The sequence below is a fragment of the Carassius carassius genome, chromosome 3 (genome assembly GCF_963082965.1).
Source record: "Carassius carassius chromosome 3, fCarCar2.1, whole genome shotgun sequence".
In the NCBI taxonomy this organism is placed as follows: Eukaryota; Metazoa; Chordata; class Actinopteri; order Cypriniformes; family Cyprinidae; genus Carassius; species Carassius carassius.
In genome coordinates, this window is record NC_081757.1 from 19,037,868 (window position 1) to 19,058,724 (window position 20,857).

The 20,857-nt window shown below is 36.5% G+C and overlaps 1 protein-coding gene and 1 pseudogene across 1 annotated transcript; both read left to right on the top strand.

The window, feature by feature from the left end:
* The first annotated feature begins 2,335 nt into the window (after nucleotides 1–2,335).
* Nucleotides 2,336–10,111, top strand: LOC132122279 (b(0,+)-type amino acid transporter 1-like). The gene is made up of 12 exons (XM_059532349.1): nucleotides 2,336–2,482; nucleotides 4,366–4,513; nucleotides 5,343–5,585; nucleotides 5,663–5,788; nucleotides 6,106–6,205; nucleotides 6,593–6,637; nucleotides 6,774–6,897; nucleotides 8,095–8,198; nucleotides 8,289–8,385; nucleotides 8,508–8,657; nucleotides 8,934–9,108; nucleotides 9,326–10,111. Exons 1-12 carry the CDS (start codon nucleotides 2,375–2,377, stop codon nucleotides 9,385–9,387), a joined length of 1,482 nt encoding a protein of 493 aa, XP_059388332.1. The 5' UTR covers nucleotides 2,336–2,374; the 3' UTR covers nucleotides 9,388–10,111.
* Nucleotides 10,112–17,161: 7,050 nt separating this feature from the next.
* On the top strand, nucleotides 17,162–18,985 carry LOC132112955 (acyl-coenzyme A diphosphatase NUDT19-like; annotated as a pseudogene).
* Nucleotides 18,986–20,857: the final 1,872 nt, after the last annotated feature.

Consider the following 20,857-nt stretch of genomic DNA (forward strand, 5'->3'; position numbering starts at 1 on the left):
AAAGCCAAATGACAGCTACATGTATATAAAGGGAAATTAAATTGTGGATACTGGGGGGAGATTTGAGTGTAAAATCTCTGAACCTCATTTTTTTCAGTCTCTCTGTCTGGTATTATGTATAGTTATAGCAGTGTATAGGGAGTAGTACCACTTAGTAGTATCACTTTTTCTGAGTGTAATGTGTTAATAACAATATAGGAAAAGCTGAAACGTAATCATCTTGTCAATAGTAGTTTGTGTTGGGTTTTATAGGTGTGTATCATTTAGTGTTTATAACATTTGCAGTATGTGGAGATTAGGAATTGTTGAAACACTGGTTACACAGTAACAGTGAGTTAGAGCTGTGCTGTAATTACATGGAAAAACTTTACAATACGGTTCTAAACATCAACATCATGTTATTGTAATATGTTATGTATTCATGAACATTGAACAACATTCTTACAGTATTTATTAATCCACATATATGTTAAATTCTACCTATACAAATAGATTAGTAAATTGAAGAACTGAATGTTTCTGAATGTAGTATGAACAAACATGAATAACAATGCTCAATATTGGATTTGTAAATTCACATTAAACTAGATAAATAAATGCTGTTTATCGCCAGTAAAAGTTAGATGGGAAAGTACTTTTTTTAATCCTAAATTCTTGAAGTTCATATCAAGTCATTTTTATGTATAACAATAATTCAGCAGCAAGCTATTTAATGCCTGGTTTTTTTTCTTTGAGATACACTGTGATCTGACTTCAAAGTTAACCATGCTCATTGGCCAGCTTTTGAACTCGACAGATAAAATGGAGAGCCACAGACGAGTACATCAGTCAGAAAAAGCTCTTGACTGTATGACATATACGGTTGATATTGGGGATCACGGGGCTTGCACTGCTTTGATTATTCACAGGTCTGTATGTATTTGAGCACTTGCTTGTATTAAGCTGTATTGGTAGTACTTTGATCTGAGGCGGTTCTGTTCTGTTCTGTCTTCCTTGGCTTAATGCTGTCACCCCCCTTTCCAACCAAACCATATCAAGTGTCTCTTTCAAAGGAGTATTGTGTTGGTCAGAGCCTGCTCACTTCTAGCCAATCCTGCTCCCTCTCCTCATTTGCTTCAATCACGGTCAGCCTGGAGAATGACTGAACATCGAAAGTCCCACCCACTTTTGTTGGTTTTTAAATACATATATTTGGAGATGGATCAAAACTTGGGATATCTGCTGGAAAAACTGATTGCATTGCAAGTTTGTCTTTCGCTTCGAGTTAAACATGATATTCATGTGACGGTGGAACTGGTCGGACTGAAAGTAAGCTTGAGTTAACTTATAGTTTGTCTTGCTAACTGCACCTGAAAAAATGCATTTAGAAAATATTCACTACCTTATTTTTGTTACAATATTTTAGCAAGGTTATTGAAAATGTGATCATCAGTTCTTGTCAGTTATTAAAAAAGTTTATTTTAAAAGCATGATAAATGTTTTACAAAAAAAAGAAAAGAGTCATCTTAACTGAGGTATTGATTTGTGTTTGTTTATACTGTAAGTGGTAAGTGAGAGTATTTACAGGGCTACATAATGGACCATCCAGACATGAATGTATCTGTCTCCAAATCAATAGCCAAATCCTGTTTAATTTTCTCATGCTGTTTATTTTCAGTAGGTTTAGCATCAGAAGCCACTTGTGGACATCAACCTCAGTGTCTTAACTGTAGAGGACATGCAATAATTTCCTATCTGTGTAGATTGAGGAAACAGATTCTTTGAGATAAAGTCTTTGGATGACTTGATTAGCATAGTACCTGATGCACAAATAAATGGATTTTAAAATAAGCTTGATTAACAAAAAATATATGTATGTGTTGTCATACTTTCTCTTCAGTCGATTCTAGACTGTGCTTCTTGACTGTAATATAAACTCAACCTTTGGCTATTGTACTGTAGTTGCTAGGAGACAAACTGATTTGAGTTGAAGTGCATGTGAAGCAGATGTTATTGTGTATGAATAAATCGATCTGTCAGAGAGCCCATAACATCTTGACACACATTAGCAACACTTAAACACCATAATGTCTTTAACCTTTAACTTGGCCTTTAGGTCGCTTGAAGTAATCTGATGTGATGAGCTCCACAAGCACAAGCCATCAAAACAACAGAAACTAAGAATAAAAGTGTTTCTCCTTAGATTTAGATTTCCATCATGTCTTTTAGATCAGGTTCGGGCTTGGTTTTTTTCTTCTCCTTTTTTTTAAATATTGAACTATTTTCCAATTCATTGTAATACAAGTAATAATGTTTATAGTAAAAAGTGTACTATATTTTTGTCTGTATTTATTCAGTCTGACTGCACAAAATCAAGAGTGGACTGATCCTGTGAATGATGGATGAAGATCTGAAAAAGGCCAACCCTCACAATGGGAGCATCTCAGGGGCTTTGGATGACAAAAAGCCTGATGAGCCAAAAGCAGCAGTTCTGGAGAAGAATGTGAGTATGAGAATCTTTTGAGTATCAGACTTTTGTGACTCCCACTAATGACAAGTTTGATTATTCATATGTAAATTTGCATGGATAAGGACACGGAAGGTCATATTACTGAAAATAGCTTTAGCTTATATTCAGAAAAAAACTTCAAGCTTCAAGCTACCTTTAATAAAAGTGTATTGAGATCATGTAGAGCATTAAATTAGGGATGCTCAGATATTTATATTCTGGTTGATATGCTAAATTGTTATCTGTTACTGTTGATAACCAATTAAATGGCAATTCTATATAAAATAAACACTAAAAACTAAAATCAATCACTTTAGATGTTACAAATGAATTTAGACATACATTAACATAATTAAAAGGATGTCATGATAGTAAAGACTGAGTGAACAAGGTGCAGAGGAAGACTGCCTTCATGGACAATCTGTTAACCTTTCTTAATATCATGTCAACAACAATAACAACAACGTGATGGACACTGGGAGGATCTCATCAGAACAGCACTGCGAATGCTGCATGAACCAAACAACTCATTTAACTCTCTGAATATCATCAGTTAGGTTAAAGGGGTCATATGATGTTGCTAAAAATAACATTATTTTGTGTATTTGTGTAATGAAATGTGTTTATGCGGTTTAAGGTTGAAAAAACACATTATTTTCCACATGCTGTACATTATTGTTTCTCCTCTGTCCCCCGCGTTTCTGAAACGAGTAATTATTTACAAAGCTCATTGTTCTGAAAAGCGAGGTGTGTTCTGATTGTCAAGCCATCCAGTGCATTGTAATTGACCGAATGCCTCAAGCATGTAACGGAAATTTTATTCCGCTAAACATATTACTGTGATGCTTGTCCCAGTCAGAACACCACCGCGACAAGACAAAACCAGTAAAACCCATTACAAACGAGCCATTTGTTGCATCCAGAGGGGACATAATTATGGATTATAATGAATTATGCTGTGTTTTTACATGTTGCATTGCATCGCGTCAGATACTGTAAACATAAAACCATGTCTGCATTTGTATTCTGAGAAATGACAAACAACAAGCGCTAAAGTGTTAAAAATACAACTTAAACACTGATTTCTTAGTTGTTTCCTCTTTTGGAAGACCAAACAAAGTATTTTCACTTTCACAACGAAACAGTGTCTCCACAACATGGCATCGTCAGCAACAATACTACAGCAAGAATAAAAGTTACTCCTTCTTTCTTAACATTTGGGCAGCATTTTGCAAATCTTCCCACACAGTGATGTAGACATGTGGGGGCGTGTTTAAATGAGGAGTTTTAGGAGGGCGTGGACAAGTCTTAACTTTTATAAAGAATATTTCTTTGGGTTTGAAACTTTAGTCTTTGCAAGTTCACAGATCGTCTTCATGCACCAAGAGCTTGTGACACACCAAAGAGAAAGGAAAAACTGAAATTGCATCATATGAACTCTTTAATAACCCATCACCCAGTGCCATCTAGAGTTTTATGACTGAACTATACATTTATTTCATAATGTGAGTTTTTAATATTCTAGTGATAACAGAACTCTAACCATTTTACCATTTGTATCACTCCACTTATAGTATTTCTCATAGCGAGTGTCATAGCGGATGCCCAAATTCACTACAATTTTATAAATAATACTGATTTGTGTCAAATAATGTCATTTTTAAAGATGAACTTTAATGGCAAAGCTAACCTGAAGGTACAAAATAGATGAAATTAACATAAAAAATTATACATCCAACAAATATCACTAAAGTAGAAAAATCTCAAAATAAAAATCATATGTGGTATTGATCACGCATCCCTAATTTTAATATCACAATAATTCAATTACTATACATTATCAATGAAACCAACAGCCTTTAACTTGAATGTCTCAGGTGGGTCTCTTAAGTGGCATCAGTCTGATAGTGGGAACAATGATCGGCTCGGGGATCTTCATTTCTCCCAAAGCGGTTCTGGAGGAGACTGGAGCAGTGGGTCCCTGTCTGTGTGTGTGGGCAGCGTGTGGAGTGCTGGCTACCATGGGTCAGTATATGCACAACAGACACATTATCTAGAAGGCTGCACAAAACAAAAAGATAAAAAAAGACAAAGATAAACGAGTGAGATTAAGCATTGTCACCTCATGTATCGTGCCATACTTGTTTTGGCTGTTTGGTAATCTCTCCATATGATGTAACAATAAGATTCACTGTTTCTTAAAACAAAATACAATCTTTTTGTAATACAGTATAATGTCATTTATGTCCAAAGGTTGCTGTTTTGTTAATTGGTGCTATATCTTATTGTGCTTTATTAACACTTTACGATAAGGTCAGTTAATTAACAGTGGTTAGTGCATAGGGTATCAGAAACAATGAACAGTATTTTTACAGCATGTATTTAGGTTAATTTTCAAGTACACTGCTGTTCAATGTTAAAGTCATAAATACATACTAAAATTAATTTATGACAGTTGAAATTTTAAGTAGTATATTTAAGAATATAAAAGATTGTTAGTTCATTAGGTCAGATGTATTAAATAATGTTAGCATACCGAACCTTTTTTTTTCCATCCTTGCAGTTGTTTTACTCAATTATGTGTTCAAAATGTTTACATCTAAATCTTTATTTTATCCTGCATTTTCTGCTGAGATTAAAGTTGGACAAAGTCAAAGAAGGTTAGTCAGATATGTTCACTCACTCAGAAACCCTCATTCAGTTGTTTTAAGTCACATAATGTTTGAGAAAATTCAACGAAATCCTCTTTAGTTTAATACAGACTCTGCCTGCAGAAGACCTTTCAGTAATGGACTCATTGACCTCAGCTTGAACACTGAGAAACTAAGAGGTTTGCATGTGCATGTGTGTGCAGGGGCCCTCTGCTATGCTGAACTAGGCACAATGATCATGAAGTCTGGTGGAGAGTATCCGTACCTGATGGAGGGTTTTGGGCCAGTGCCGGCATACCTATATTCCTGGAGCACGATCATCGTATTAAAGCCTTCATCATTTGCCATCATCGCCCTGAGTTGTGCCGAGTACGCCTCCGCTCCATTTTACCCAGGGTGCACTCCTCCTCAAGTGGTCACCAAGTGCTTGGCTGCAGCTTGTATCTGTACGTACAGGTCTAGGCTCTTTTTATATCCAAATGACGTTATACTGGACTCAACTGTTGTCTGTTCTCTCCATCAGTAATAATTACAGTCATCAACTGTCTGAGTGTGAAGCTGGCCTACAGAGTGCAGAACTTTTTCACAGCAGCCAAACTCTTGATTATTGTCGTCATCGTGGTTTCAGGCATCGTTCTGCTGGCTCAAGGTACCTCTTTTAACCCAATCTGATAATCTCAAAGATCTGGTATCTCATCCGTCTTTATGACTCATATCTTACATTCATTTTTATTGACACCTGACTTACATGACAGATTGGTATTTTAGTATTCAATTAAACGGAATGAGATCAAATACATCTTGATATAGATGAAGAAATTATTTTTTATTATGTTGTGAAAGATGACATCGTAGATTTTGGCCAGAGATAACTGTAGATGCGTTTAGATAGATAAGGTGACCTCTGTAAATGTTCAGTGGAAGATCAATAAAATTTATCTTTTTATTGTTATAATTGTTTTTTAGGCAATACTCAGAATCTCAAAGACCCATTTGCAGGGGCAACAACATCATTTGGAGCAATTGGCCTTGCATTTTACAACGGACTATGGGCTTATGATGGATGGTAAATTATTGATGAACTCATATAATGTTGCATATGAGGTGAATGTGTAAATCTTTTTGTAACACAGTTTCTTCCGAGTAAACATTCTAGTGAGCTTTCAGCCCTGGGAATCATTCACACAATCTAATGATTTCTCTGTTAAAGCAACATCTGATAAGAGTGGATTTTCAGCACATGTGAGATATGGGCTAAAATGTGAAAAGGGAAGTGAATGCTTTTCGAAACTTCAATGTAGTAGGATCTTTTTTTTTTTTTAGTTGCCTGGACTTTCACCATATCATTCTCAATCCAGAGCTTTTTTGTTCTGAGAGAAGCATGCACAAGTCTAGAAGTCAGCTTCAGTTAACTACTGCAATTAATGTAAAAGTTATTTTGTCTTTTTCATAGGAATCAGCTTAACTTCATAACAGAAGAGCTGAAAAATCCATACAGGTCAGAGTGAAATTATACTTGCCATTTTATTTCTATTTTTCCAAATCATATGAAAATTGTACATGTGCATGTAAGTTATGTGTTTCAGTGTTAGCCATGAAGTCTTATTGAGTTGCTTTCTCTCTTTTTTGAACAGAAACCTTCCCCTGGCAATAATTATTGGGATTCCCCTGGTAACTGTGTGCTATATATTTGTCAACATTGCATATTTCAGTGTCATGACCCCTACTGAACTTCTCCAGTCTCCTGCCGTTGCTGTGGTGAGTGCGCATTATAGTCAGAGTCACAGGCTGTGTCTGAGCAGCTATTTCTTTTAAATAAGTAATAACTCGGCATGGCTGAAGAAGTATGTTCTATATAGTTTGAACGTGTATTCTGAATGCTATCTGGATGTACTACATTGACCATGTTGTTGAACGTTATCATGTGAGCTACTAGCATCAGTTATGTTGCTTATATATGGCCACATGGGATAGTAATTTGTCCATTGTATGCACACTTCAGATTGTCGGTAGAAATAGTAAGTCATCTGGGTTCTTTTTGCCACCTAACTGAATGTGGACATACTACTCTTTTCAATTTTGAATAGAGTCACTGTTGTGGTTATTAATAAGAGAAACAAAGCTTTTCGAAACTTGGAATCAAATGAACCCATTGCCTCACAAAATTATTCACTCTTTAGAAATGCTCAAAATGCCACACGCTCGGGACACCTACTGGTCAGAACGTTGTAAAAGCACTGAAAAGTTAGATCAAACATTCATGTTTGTATAATGTGCTATTTTATTAATTTGTAAAACTTGTTTTATGGAGAGCTTGGTCAATAAGAGACTAATAACTACAACATTTCCCTTTCATTAAACAAATGCCTCATCAAAAAGTCTACAAACGTATGAAATGGATCCAGGATCAGGACAAAACCACACAGACACTGTTTCTTTAGCAGGGCACCGTTGAAATTTCGAAACATTTTGAAATGGCCTGTGTTACTGAAATCCCATGCAACATATTCTGATACTCGGCCCAAATCAATGGTTCAAAACAAATTATTCACAAAGGTTTCGAAGCTTCACAATGCAGTGTTTCAGAAGCAAACATCACTAGTTCCCACAACCAAGGAAGACCTAAATATATCAGGGAATTTGAAGTCTGTGATTTCCAGGCCTAGAAAAGGTTAGATTCTATTTGAAAAATATATATATATATAAATATATATTTTCCTAGCTGTGCTTAATTCTATAAATTTCAAAAAGCCAAATAATAGCTTTTTGCAAGAAATGTATTTTTAAAACCATTACACTAATCATAAACAATTGGATGTCATCGCGGAAATTCACTGGTCAGTGGATTTTAAGAATTAAATTTAATGTCAGGTTTTTTGAAGTTTTCAGTTTATATACTTTTTATGTAACATGATCCTTGAGTTGTATTTTAATAAATCATTGGTTACTTCACAGACCTTCGGTGACAGAGTGCTGTACCCATTATCATGGATTGTGCCTTTATTTGTGGTGTTTTCCACTTTTGGTGCAGCCAACGGGAGCTGTTTCACCGCAGGCAGGTTAGGAAATTCAGCTGTTTTAAAGAAGTTTGCACAATGGAAAATGGAACTGGAATATCACTGTCTGTTGTGTCTGTGTGTATATGTTAGGTTGACATATGTGGCGGGACGGGAGGGCCACATGGTAAGGATCATGTCGTACATCAGTTTGAAACGTTACACACCTTCTCCAGCTCTAATGTTTAATGTAAGTCACATGTAATATTATATTCTCAAAACTATTAAATCAAATGTATGACAACAGTTTTAAGCACCTTAACAATATTGAAGTTTTATGATTAAGTATTTGTTCTTGTATGTGATTTGTAGGGCATTGTGTCAATCATCTACATCATGCCTGCAGACATAAACACTCTGATCAATTACTTCAGTTTTGCTCAGTGGGCTTTCTATGGGCTCACATGTCTTGCGCTCATTGTTATGCGATTCACCAGGAAGGAGCTTCAGAGACCTGTCAAGGTTAGAGTGACACCTCATCATGTGGATGAATTCAAAAACTTTTGCATTTTGCACAGCATTTGCATTCATATGTAATCATTTAGCAGATGCTATTATCCAAAGCCACATGCAAATTTTCAAAATTACGAACATTAAAAGCTTTTTGTGATATGACCCAATAATTTTTCAAGAAGAAGCTAGAATGAAAATATTTAAAAATATATATTTTGTATATATAATATGTAATATTGTAAAATGGCTACCCGACATAAAAATGTTTGTTTTTGTTTCTCTCAGGTGCCGATAGTCATTCCTGGCTTGGTGTTGATTGTGTCCTGTTATCTGGTTCTTGCTCCCATCATAGACAAGCCTGAGTGGGAATACCTGTACTGCACAATGTTCATAGTCGGTGGTCTTCTCTTATATGTACCCTTCATTTACTACAAATTCAACTGGACTCGCCACATCATGAGTAAGTAGCTGGAAATTACACAATTATTTATTTATTTTTATTTATTACACAATCACAACATTTTTTAACTCTCTATTATCCTAAAAACCTGGTCACCCTACTTTTAAGGTTGTTTTTAGTGGATGTTCACTAGTACCAAATATATGTAGTATAATTAAATAGCATCTCTTTCCTTGTTCAACACCAAATCCTTAAACTTGAGCCGTGACTCTTCCAGGGCCGCTCACCATGCACCTTCAGCTGCTAATGGAAGTCGTTCCACCTGAAAAGACTGAGTGACAGATATCACACTGGAAGAGCCACAGATGGACTAACCAGCAGTAGACCACACACTGATCCATGGAAATGTGGATAAAGGATCCTTAAAGGGAACATGGCTGCACATGGACAGTTTTTTTATTTTATTACTATTTCTTATCCCTGACCAGCCATTGTTTTACAAGTCTTTCCTGGGTCACAGGGATCTGTTAAAGAATAACACCACATTCCATGAATCTCCGTAATTTTGGAATACTTCCACTTTATCTAACTTATAATTGTGTGTTATATGCAAGTTTGTTGTACAGAATAGCACTGATATTTTATTCAAGTTTACTGAACTGGAATGTATGAACTACAAAGAAATTATCCACAGTAAAATTATGTTTCCTTGAATGCTAAACAGTTGTTTTCAAACAATGACTTTAGGACAACCCAGTGTATGAATAGACTCATAAAATCACAGCAGATTAAGAATTGTAGTAATGTAAATCCTTAAGTAGCCTATTAAAGAGCTACTTGTAGTGCAACAGTAGTGTTCTGGAATTAAAAATCCCATTAATTCTCTCCATATATAGGGGAATTATTCAAACAGTCTTGTGGAATTCTGTTGCACTCTACACCTTAGAGATGCTTATAAATCAGATATTTCAACATTTTAACTCTATGTATTTTCATTTCAATCAATGGCTATTAAAGTTGGACATTACTCGGGTCATTTTTAATTGCCAGACTTGTCATGTAATACCTGTTATGTTTCTCAGTGCTTATTGGGATGGACTTATTTATTTGTGACCACCGAATAAGGATTGTTTTAGGTACTGCTGGACTTGACTTGAAGTCATAAATCATTATTTTCAAATTATTCTAGCATACATTTCTTCTATGAGACGAACATAAAAAGTTCTTAATTTAAAGGGGTCCTATTATGCTCTTTTACAAAGTCTGAATTTTGTTTTGGGGGTGTAACTACAGTAGAACATTCTCTCATGCTTGGCGGTTCAAAAACATATTCTTTTTTTGACAGTTTACATTATTATTTTAACCCCAGTCTGACACAAACAGCTCGATTAGTTCTGTTTTGATGAAGGCCTGCTTTCTGAAAAACGAAATATGTTGTGATTGATTAGTTGACCCAGTACATTGTGATTGGCGAACAGCTTAGACAGTGTTTCAGTACCGCCCTGCCCCTTGCCAAAGCAGCAAGTTCTGAAAGGGAAACTCTTTCTTGTATTCCTTTAATGAGCAGCCTTCACTGAAACTCATTCATCTCCATAGGGGAGAGAAAGATTGCAGAAAGACTAAAAACTTAAAAATATGACAACTAGTCTCACGTTATCTAACAGCAAATAAAGCATAACTGCCTATTATCTAAAACGAAACATTAACTATAATGAGTTTCATAAAATACTACTACTGGCCAGATTTCCGAGAGGTAAACTAAAGGCAAAAATTGCTGCTGTAATTTCCTCAGCTTTTTGGCCAGTGTGTTTGAGAAGCACTGAAATGAATGGGCTTCGATAATTCTGCATTCCTTATGCCGCGTTCCAGGCAATGATGTGAATTTAGCCCGTGGGGGAAAACCAGGCGGCAAGGAAATCGACCGGAAGTTGAAGTCGGCCGCGTGCCGCCATCTTGTAGCAGAACTTCACTTGCGTTAGCATTCCCATTGACTCCCATTCATTTTGGCGTCACTTTGACAGCGAATAACTTTACATCTGAGGCGTTTAAAAACTCCATTTGTCCATTATTTATTTCTAAAGATACACGACAATGTATTAAGGGCTCCATTACCTTTTATGTTACATTATGGCCCCGTAGAAACAGTTTTTGTAATTAACTTAATATGGCGTACTGGCATTACATTTTAAAATACTATACAAAATAATTAATCAGAATACTTACTCCTGCTCACTCACGCCAAAGAACTCCCCGCTCAAGCTCGCCGTCTCTGCAAGATTAACGATGGCAGTTTACACGCACAGCTACTAGAAGATTTACATCTGTCAGACAGGTTGCAGTCGTCATCAAGCTTAGTTTGAGTCTGCGCGTCAGAAACGGAAGTGCTAAAAAACACTAAAAATGGGCTTCATTTGTCTCAATTGAGTTCCAATGGGGTCGCTGTGTCCATTTCTTTTACTGTCTATGGGGAAAACATTGCCTTGGCGCCAATTGAAATACATTGGACAATCATGCCGAAGAGTTGCTGTGTCGTTTTCTGTACCTCCAATAAACTAACAAATTATTAATTAAAGTTCTACATCCTTCCTAGTAAACATACAGAACCGGAAAGGAGGACAAAATGGCTACAAGCAATAAATTGTGAGGATGATCAAGGGAAGTTGTGGAATCCCAAGACTAAGCATGTGTGTGTGTGCAGTCTGCCTTTCATCACAGGCAGGCTACGTTAACATTGTGTTCATTATAACATTATCAAAACTGTGTAAGGTTGTTTCAAAAAGCGGCACGCATATATAATTAGCCTTATTATTCTACCTGAAGCAAAACTATGTAACGTTAGCCTAGTGTCGAACCTAAACTCGCATGAAAACACATCTGCTAAGAGCTGTAGTCTACGTGACACCACTAGAAAAGACCAAGGATTTCCGTATACCCACTTAAAAAAGCGTGAGGATACGTAAAAACTTGGTTTTGTGTCTGAACTTTTACACTTTTTTTTAACCTAAAAAAAATGTTAGATTTTTTTTTTTTAGTAGTATGTACATTCTGCTGAACAATAGACTTTAACCAGACTTTTATTTTGACGGGTTGACGTACCTTTACAGTTCTGTGTATGTGATGTGACGCTAGTTTTACTCAAATCAAACGGTCAAATGTTCATGAAGTGAATGTCAGAGCAGTTCTGGAGATGTTGTTCATGTGTTCACGTCCTTAGGCTGAAATCACCGCGAGTGTCACGCGCGCTTCAATGTGTGTGATAATAAGTCGAGCTTCTGCGCCATTCATTAACAGAGACACGGAGAACATGCAGGATCCATATTTAAATAGACTGTTCCGGCTTAATATTTACAGATATAAGTCCATATCGTGATTTGATGTAAGTGCAATGATACTTTTGATTAATTCATTCAAAATTTGGCAAATTCCGTGCCATTCCGCGTTAAACTGTAAATTATGGAGATATTATTATGACAAAATGATTTGAATTTGAATTGTGTAATTTTGAATTATTTGCAAACAATCTAACAAAATTGAATTTTAGGTGGTAGTTTAAAGGAGCATTGCGTAGGTTCTGAAATTTCTAACCATTACTGACACCAGTGGCCGTTAGAGAAACTGCAGCCAGTCTCATGCTCGTTCTCAGTGCGCACGCTCTTTTTTTTTAACTTAGAGGAGTGTCCGTGGGTGTCTGAATTGTGCTGAAGGCTGGTCGCTTCTTTCCATCAGCAGAGTCCATTTGAAAACACTATTGCCGCTGCTTACTATAATGGCTGGCGTGCCATACGGTTGTAAGCCCAAGTAGACGAGAACGCGCATGACGTCACATTTTGTGAATTTTCGCACCAATTCGGGCCGACTCCTCCACACACAATTGAGCCTACAGGCTGATAGAGGGAACAGTGGTGGACAGTCGAGGTGTCATTCTTTTTTTATCATCATGGTTGGCTCATACATGTACAAATGAAAACTCTATCTTAAAGAAAAAAAAATCTTACTCTATCTATTTTTTTTAATTAAAAACCTCCACATAGCTCTTTTAAATAGTTCTGAATTTGATTTTTTTAAACAAATATTGAACATTTGAAATTTAACAAACTGAAATGTTTTTATGGCTGAATTTTACACGACATGTATTCTCAAACAGCTAGTTTTTTTTGTTCTGAATTCTTATACTGCAAATATTAAGTTAAAAAATTAAAGTTCAAGATTCAAGTTTTCAAGATGAAGAAATTCAGAACTTCAAATTCAGTTTTTCTAAAATTCATTGTCAAAAATTCTAACTCAAAAATTCAGATCTTACAGAAAGTAGGTCACAGGTCATCCACAGGGAAGAGTAGATGATCTCAGAAAAGTCGAACAGAGCATTTTGGCCAGTTGGGGACTGCGGAAGTTTTCCAACGCGAACGTGGTGGTGGTTCAAGTCTGTTCATGAGTCGCCTGGAGGTAAGTGATTCTTAAACATAAATGATTTTGTGTTTATATGTTAGGTGCGCGTTATCAGCACGTGAGACATTTGTCTAAGCGGAAAAACAATAAGCGAATAACCTATGCTAACCTTGGGATATATAGTTTCTTAATAAAATTTTTTTATGTGTTTAGCTTTTTATACATTTAATTTGTGGGGCATGAATTGCTGTTTGAATAGTATGATTAGCCAAGTTAGGCTACTGGTGACTAATACTGCAGTGTATTCACGACAATGCTTGAAACAAATATATATGCCGCCTAATAAATATAGCTATAGGCTAGCTATCCTGTGTCATTTATAAAAAGTTTAGTTTGTATGTAGCCAGTGTTTCTGTTACGTAAATAAGTCACACAGATAGGCTACTGAAAACAATTTTCTTGCAGTGAAAATGTCAATATTGTAATCAGTCTAATTTGTAATTGGTTATATAAAACGGACGGTGCATAAACCTTAAAGTATTGTTCTGATGTAGTCTTTTTGGACATAGGTCAGCAGCTACTCCAAAAATATTATTTTTACATTTGGATAAGAAATCATGTGTCTCATCATCACCAATGTTATAATATGGCTTTGATTTGCTTTTGTGATGTTTCCACATATATTGATCATCATGTAAAGTCACTGTCTGTTTCAGACTGGATGAGAGAGCTGAAGTCACTGGTACAGTAGCTGATTATTGTATGAACTGGACATACATGGAGGCTGTTCTCATCGAGAGACAATAAATATCTCAGACAGTCACCTAATTTTGCATTGCTTCATTCCATGTATACTTTCACAAAACTTTCCATGTCTTGTCAATTTGAGTTAAATTCATAAAGCAATTACTTCCGTACTTGTCATAGTAACATTTAATGAATGTAATATTTATGTGATCTACAATATCGTTTTTGAGTATAGTTTTAAACAGTAAACATACTTTAAGATAACATGTTATTTGTTAACCTGCATGCCATGTTACTATTAATACACATCAGAGAACTGTCAACATTAAAGAGTGTTGTTAAATTATTGAAATATTAACTTTAATGAATCTCAGAGGATATTAATTTCGGTAAGCGACAGGAGAACAGAGTTTGGCTGACAAAGAAACGTTTGGGTTTCATTGTATGTAATAGTTGTAAAATGTGGAAAACAATTTTGAATAAGATTTTCAAATGTTAAACATTATTTACACAATGGATCACTATTCACTATTCTTAAACATGACATGATGAGGTTGTTTTTCAGTGCCTATGGTCAAAGAACAGACACGATGTATGCTTAGACATACAGATACAATGTATGCTTATGATATTCATTATTATTATATTTATTATTAGTAGTTCTTTCTCAGATTGTCTAAACCGTTAAGCTCTGTATTTGACTGTTAACTCAGTGCAATAAAGAAAACTGTCCATTTTAAAAAGACTGTTCATTTAAATATAAAAATTAACTCACATGTTGTTTCAATGTTGCATGACTTTAAAATCTTAGGAATAGGATACAATATGTGACAGAAGTAAATGTGCATTTATAATAATAAATACACTGATGGGGCTGTGAAGGCTGGTAAAAACTGGTTAATAATTAAAAAAAAAAGATAAAAGAAAGCATGACACAGGATGCTCACACCGCTTTTATTAAGACAGATACATTTGTAGTGGTTTGTTTCAGGTTTTGTATACAAATTGTACTAGTCTCTCTCCAATGACAACTAGGTAGTCTAATCAAAGCAAACTATTAAAAATAAAGCCCCACACATGAAATATATAAAAAGCGAAATACACCAAACAGTAAAAACTATATTAGGTAAGATAGATTAAATTAGCTTATTGATTGTTTGTGCCTGTAATCAATCAAGCAAAACATGAAAGACAATTTATCATATTACACAAACTATCCATTGTTTTGGCACTGTTGCAGTTAATGCTAACTAACGCTTAACATTGACACTTCGTTACTTGTTCAAAATAATCCATTAAAACAAATAGAGATTTGACGAGCGTGCACTGATATTTTAAGTTCCATTCGTTTGCACATTGTTTCAAGGGTACGCCCACAATAAGGGAACTAATGAATATTCATGTTAACTCCACCAACGGGAACAGTTTTTCACGGGAACCGAATATAACACAACACCGGGCGATTCATGATCAGAGTCAAATAGTGGCAACCTCTTGAACCACCACCACGTTTGCGCTGGAAAACTTCTGCAGTCCCCAATTGGCCAAAAATTTTGTTCGACTTTTCTGAGATCATCTACTCTTCCCTGTGGATGACCTGTGACCTACTTTCTGTAAGATATGAATTTTTGAGTTTGAATTTTTTGACATTGAATTTTAGAAAAAATGAATTTGAAGTTCCGAATTTCTTCATCTTGAAAACTTGAATCTGAATTTTTTTTTTTTTCAGTTTTTGAAACTGAATATTTGCAGTATAAGAATTCAGAACAAAAAAACTAGCTGTTTGAAAATACATGTCTATAAAATTCAGCCATAAAACATTTCAGGTTGTTAAATTTCAAATGTTCAATATTCGTTTAAAAAAAATCTAATTCAGAACTATTTAAACTACCACCTAAAATTCAATTTTGTTAGATTACACTTGCAAATAATTCAAATTTATACAATTCAAATTCAAATCATTTTATCATAATAATAGCTCCATAGTAAATTAAATTTTTATGATTGGATTCCGCGATTCCCTCCGCGTTTCCTGCATCGCGGAAATCATAGGGCCCTAGTTGTGGTATGCCAGCTCCATCTTGCAATGGACACACGCCACGACGTTCTCTTGACGTTCTCCCGCGCCCTCAAATCAAGACGCTGCTGACTCCTTGCAGTATGCGATTTCGGACGCATCGCTTGTGTCTCTTTCCGCTTTGTGGGTGACGTAAACGCGTTGTGTCACATTAAAAAAAATCATTGCGAAAGAACCTGGCGTGAGATTTAAAATAAATTAAAAGAGGCTTTGAGGCATAGGAATTTGCCTCGATCATTACAACTATGGCAGCCCCTACTGATAATATTGCCTATGGATGCAGTGTTTAGGAAAGTGGTACACATTGAAAAATAGATTTTAGGACAAAGTAACGTTGCAATAAAATTTATAATTAGCTACAATTCCTTGCACTCAGGAAGTTTGACGTGACTTGCCTGGAATGGTACAAAGTCGTTAATCGTGGTTTGAAATCGTGACTTACAAGCTCAAAAACCTGCCTGGAATGCAGCATTAGTTCCAGTGGAAGCCTATGGGAGTTGCACAACTGCTCGTTATAACCATGACTCCACCCCTCCCCACCAATTCGAATTTCCATATTTTAATGATATTCTAATGGGCCCCTTTGTGACATCACAAAAACCCGGAAACAACGCTGCAGTCCAAACGAGCTGTTCGTTGTGGTTCTTGAAAAGGGATTTTAAAAAAAGAAGAAATATCTCCCTTTGTAGTGGATTTTGAAATTTTTTATCTGAACTTTTTTATGTCCAAACATACACACTACACACTGACTAAAATTAAAAAAGTGAAAAAGCATAATAGGACCCTTTAAGAATGTGGCAAAGTTATGAAAATCAAGCGTTCATCCCTTGCCATAGATGGCGCCTATCACCAAATACAGACTAAATGCACTGTTATTTTCTCTGTGCTGTCCTTCAAGTTATGCCCATAGACTGTAGGTTAGTTAGTTGACCGAAGTCTAAAGTTGCCGGGATAGGGCACTGGAGTTACTGTGAGCATGTGAGCGAGGGCCAGGATGAACACTACGCTGAAACACTGGAGAGAGGCGGCGACGGTGATCCTGGCGGCCGGCCTGAGACACGCTCAGAGCTCGGACACTCTTAAAACAGGTCTGGAGAAAGTCTCTGACACAGCGCACAGATCCGGTGTTCTGACAAATAATGCTACCTATCAGATTATGCTACCAACACTGTATTTATCATACTGTAAGGGTAGGTTTAGGGTTGGGGTAGGTGTACATGTTAATAAAGCCTCACACCTTATTAATATCATGCATGAAGCAAAATCTGATAGGTAACACTTTTCGCTATCGAATTATGCTACCATTGGTTTTAATGGGAGGTAGCATTTTTCGACAAGGCAGCACAAATCGACAGAACACCGCCTTTGATGATCAAGTGCTGCTGCTGAAACGGAGCGGCAGCAGCGGCTTCATGCCCAATGTCTATGTGTTTCCCGGGGGGCTGGTGGACTCGTCTGACTTCTCCAGCGAGTGGCAGGAGGTCTTTCAATCCTTCACGAAAGCGCCCAACTACGGCATCGGAGTCGTGAAGCAGTCTTCGGAGACCAGGCCACCCATTTTCTGCACTGACAGAGCGCAGCTGGGGTCCCCGATCCCCGGAGACGTGGCTTTCAGGATATGTGCGGTGAGGGAGACGTTTGAGGAGTCCGGTGTGCTCCTAGTGGTTCCCAAACACGAGGAAAGCGGCATTCGCGTGCGCACAGATGATGCTCGGGACAGTGACCCCCAGCCAGCCCTCACCACACTGAGCGAACTGTGGGACAGAGACGTGCTGTCCAAGTGGAGGTCTCTGGTTATTGGTGACTCGGCGAATTTTATTAAGATGTGCAAGGAGCTGCAGTGTCTGCCCAATATCTGGGCTCTACACGAGTGGGGCAACTGGCTGACCCCCATAGGCATGCAGGACAAACAGAGGCGCTACGACATGGCCTTCTACATCTGCTGTCTGCGCGACAAGCCACACACGCTTCACGACGAGAAGGAAATAGTTCATTTCAATGTGCGTTTTGAAATGTAACCAATTTGTGTCTAGCTGGCGAAATAATTTGGACTTTTTTGTGTTGACGAAGTGCTGCTTATTTCTTGGAGCTCATTAATATTCATGAGGCTAGCGCTCATTCGCTAGTGCATTCATTGCGCCCACTTGACGCAAGTGGCAAAACGTCATTATTCATTCAAATAATTTTTTTAAATAGTAGCTTTTAAGTCATTCAGTCTCATTCTAACTATTACAAATTATGCTTAACTTTTGGTAAATACACACTGCCTCGTTTCTTAGTGGTCGAGTCCCTCTGAAGCGCTGCACAGCTATAAATCAAAGGAGCTCTGGCTCGCTCCTCCTCAGGTCTACGAGCTTGGACGCATGTGCCGGTGTCCGTCTCTCACAGATCTCCATCGCTTTGCCTGGCAGAGGTCTTTGGAGGGTTGCGAACAGTGGCTGCCTCTTCACCTCGTGGCGCCTGACTGCTTTGCAAACATTTTACCAGGTAATTACGTCAGGTCATAAACGAATACACATTTCTGCTAATTACCGCCTGTTTATCAAACAGGATTTCTCTTCATTAATACATAGGGGATGCTCTGTACCCGAAAAAGTGGACCCTTCTGGAAAGAGCGGGGGTATGATGAAGACTGAGAAAAGTCTTGAAGAGCTCCTGCAGGACAGTGCAAACCTGCACCGTATCGTCGGTCAGCATCCATATCCATACAAGCAAACAAAAACCTGAACAATCGTGTACAAAAATTGCATTTATCTGATTGGTTTATGGCTAGCATATATAACCAACCAATAACAACAAATCTGGCTGTAGCAGCAGCGGTTGCATTTATTTATAGTACTGGCTAAGATAAATGATTTAAATCTAGGTGACGTACAATGAGTAGTAAATCATCAAGTGTTTTAATTAAAACTGAAGAATGATGTGCATTTCTGCCATCTTTAAATTCAGAAGAAAAAAAAATTCATACAATGTGTGAATGTTTTCAAAACAGTTTAATCATACATAAACTAAAGATAAACTACCAGATGACAGCTTCATGGGTGTCCATTTTGCTATATTTCTGTAGAGACAGTAGCGTGAAATCCTTAACCAACCTTATACAACACATTTATTTCAGACATTTAATAAATTCTGCACTCTAAACTTCCAATGACAACCACACAACTTAAATGACAAGACGACTAAAAAAAACATCTTAATTCAGTTAAAGGCTGTTTTGTGGAGTTGATTTTTGTTTGCATTTTGGTTACTTTGTACAGGTTGACATTTGGTCATGGTGTTATGGTCTACATGCTTCTACTTACTGGGATTTACATTATGAAACGACTGAAGTAGAAAAGGCAAATTCTGTACAAATCTTAAATGTTAAATACAATCACTCTCTGTACCAGTAATGACAAACATCCCACAGGAAATTTTCTCAGAGTACATTTAAACTCACAAAACAGCAGCTTAAAATCTAAATAGAAAACAACCACCTCAACCCCCAAATTATACATCTTAAAAAAAAAAAAAAAAAATCACATGTAGCTCTTCATTTGTGGAGATATGCCTTTAAACTAAAGGCTAAGAGGGCAAAGCTGCAGTTGAGCTCTACCAATCAGTCCAGAACTTCACAACTTATACAGATGTCAGAATGGGAAAGAAAAAATAAAAATGCTTGCAAGCTTTGTAAAACAGACCAACTTTAGGTTGTAACATTTTCATTAACTGAACAACATCAAGAAGAGCATGTGTTTTAGCTGTTGTAGGCACAATTTATCTCGAAGGACTCATTTAAAACCCACTTCAATTTTTAGAATACATTGTTAAAACCCATTTTAACCCATAACCTGAACACACACTTAAACCATCAAAATGAGACCACGTCATTGCAGCAGTAAAGATTACAAACTATAAATGTAACCAACAGCAACATGCAAAACTTTTGGCACCACTTTATTTATCTTGACTTTTTGAGACAGAACTAGATCACATTTTGCTGAGGATTCCAGTGCAACTTACAAAAAAAAAAAAAAAAAACATGCATGCTTAATATTTATCTGTGACAAGAAAATTCCACTCTGCTCATTCTACGCTTTGACTAATCCTGATTTTCACACAATAAGGAAATAAAAAAACATGTGCCTGTGTTGGCTTGACACACAAAGAAAAAGGCAATTCAAGTGTCTATTGTAATGTCACTCTGTTAATAGAAACTCCCAAAATTACATCATGCCAACTAACCGAACAAATTTACAAAGTTTATTCTCGATTTCAGCAAAATGTGACGAAAACATCCTCTAAAAGGTTTAGAACTAACAAGTGAGAGAAAGAGGGAAACACACCCACACTCGAACACACAAAAGTGATTCTATAAAACTGAATGGCTGCTTTGAGAAGAACAACAAAAATCAAAAAGGAGTACAATTTGAAGCGCTAGGAAGACTGCTGGAAAACGATAAAAAAAAAATATATATCGATAAACAACGAAATCTGAAAAAAAAAAAAACTTCTGCAAAAATCTAGTGGTTAAGTTTTTATGTTCTAGAAAAATAGACTCTTTGCTCAGAATAATTTTCATGAAACTTTTTACAATTTCAGCAGTCTTTCTAACGC

Bases quoted from the DNA above. Each gene is read 5' to 3' on its own strand.
- LOC132122279 (XM_059532349.1), top strand. From the start codon at position 2,375: ATGATGGATGAAGATCTGAAAAAGGCCAACCCTCACAATGGGAGCATC. The intron at 6,898-8,094 runs GTGAGTGCGCAT...GTTACTTCACAG, and splicing joins AGTCTCCTGCCGTTGCTGTG to ACCTTCGGTGACAGAGTGCT. The intron at 8,386-8,507 runs GTAAGTCACATG...TGTGATTTGTAG, and splicing joins CTCCAGCTCTAATGTTTAAT to GGCATTGTGTCAATCATCTA.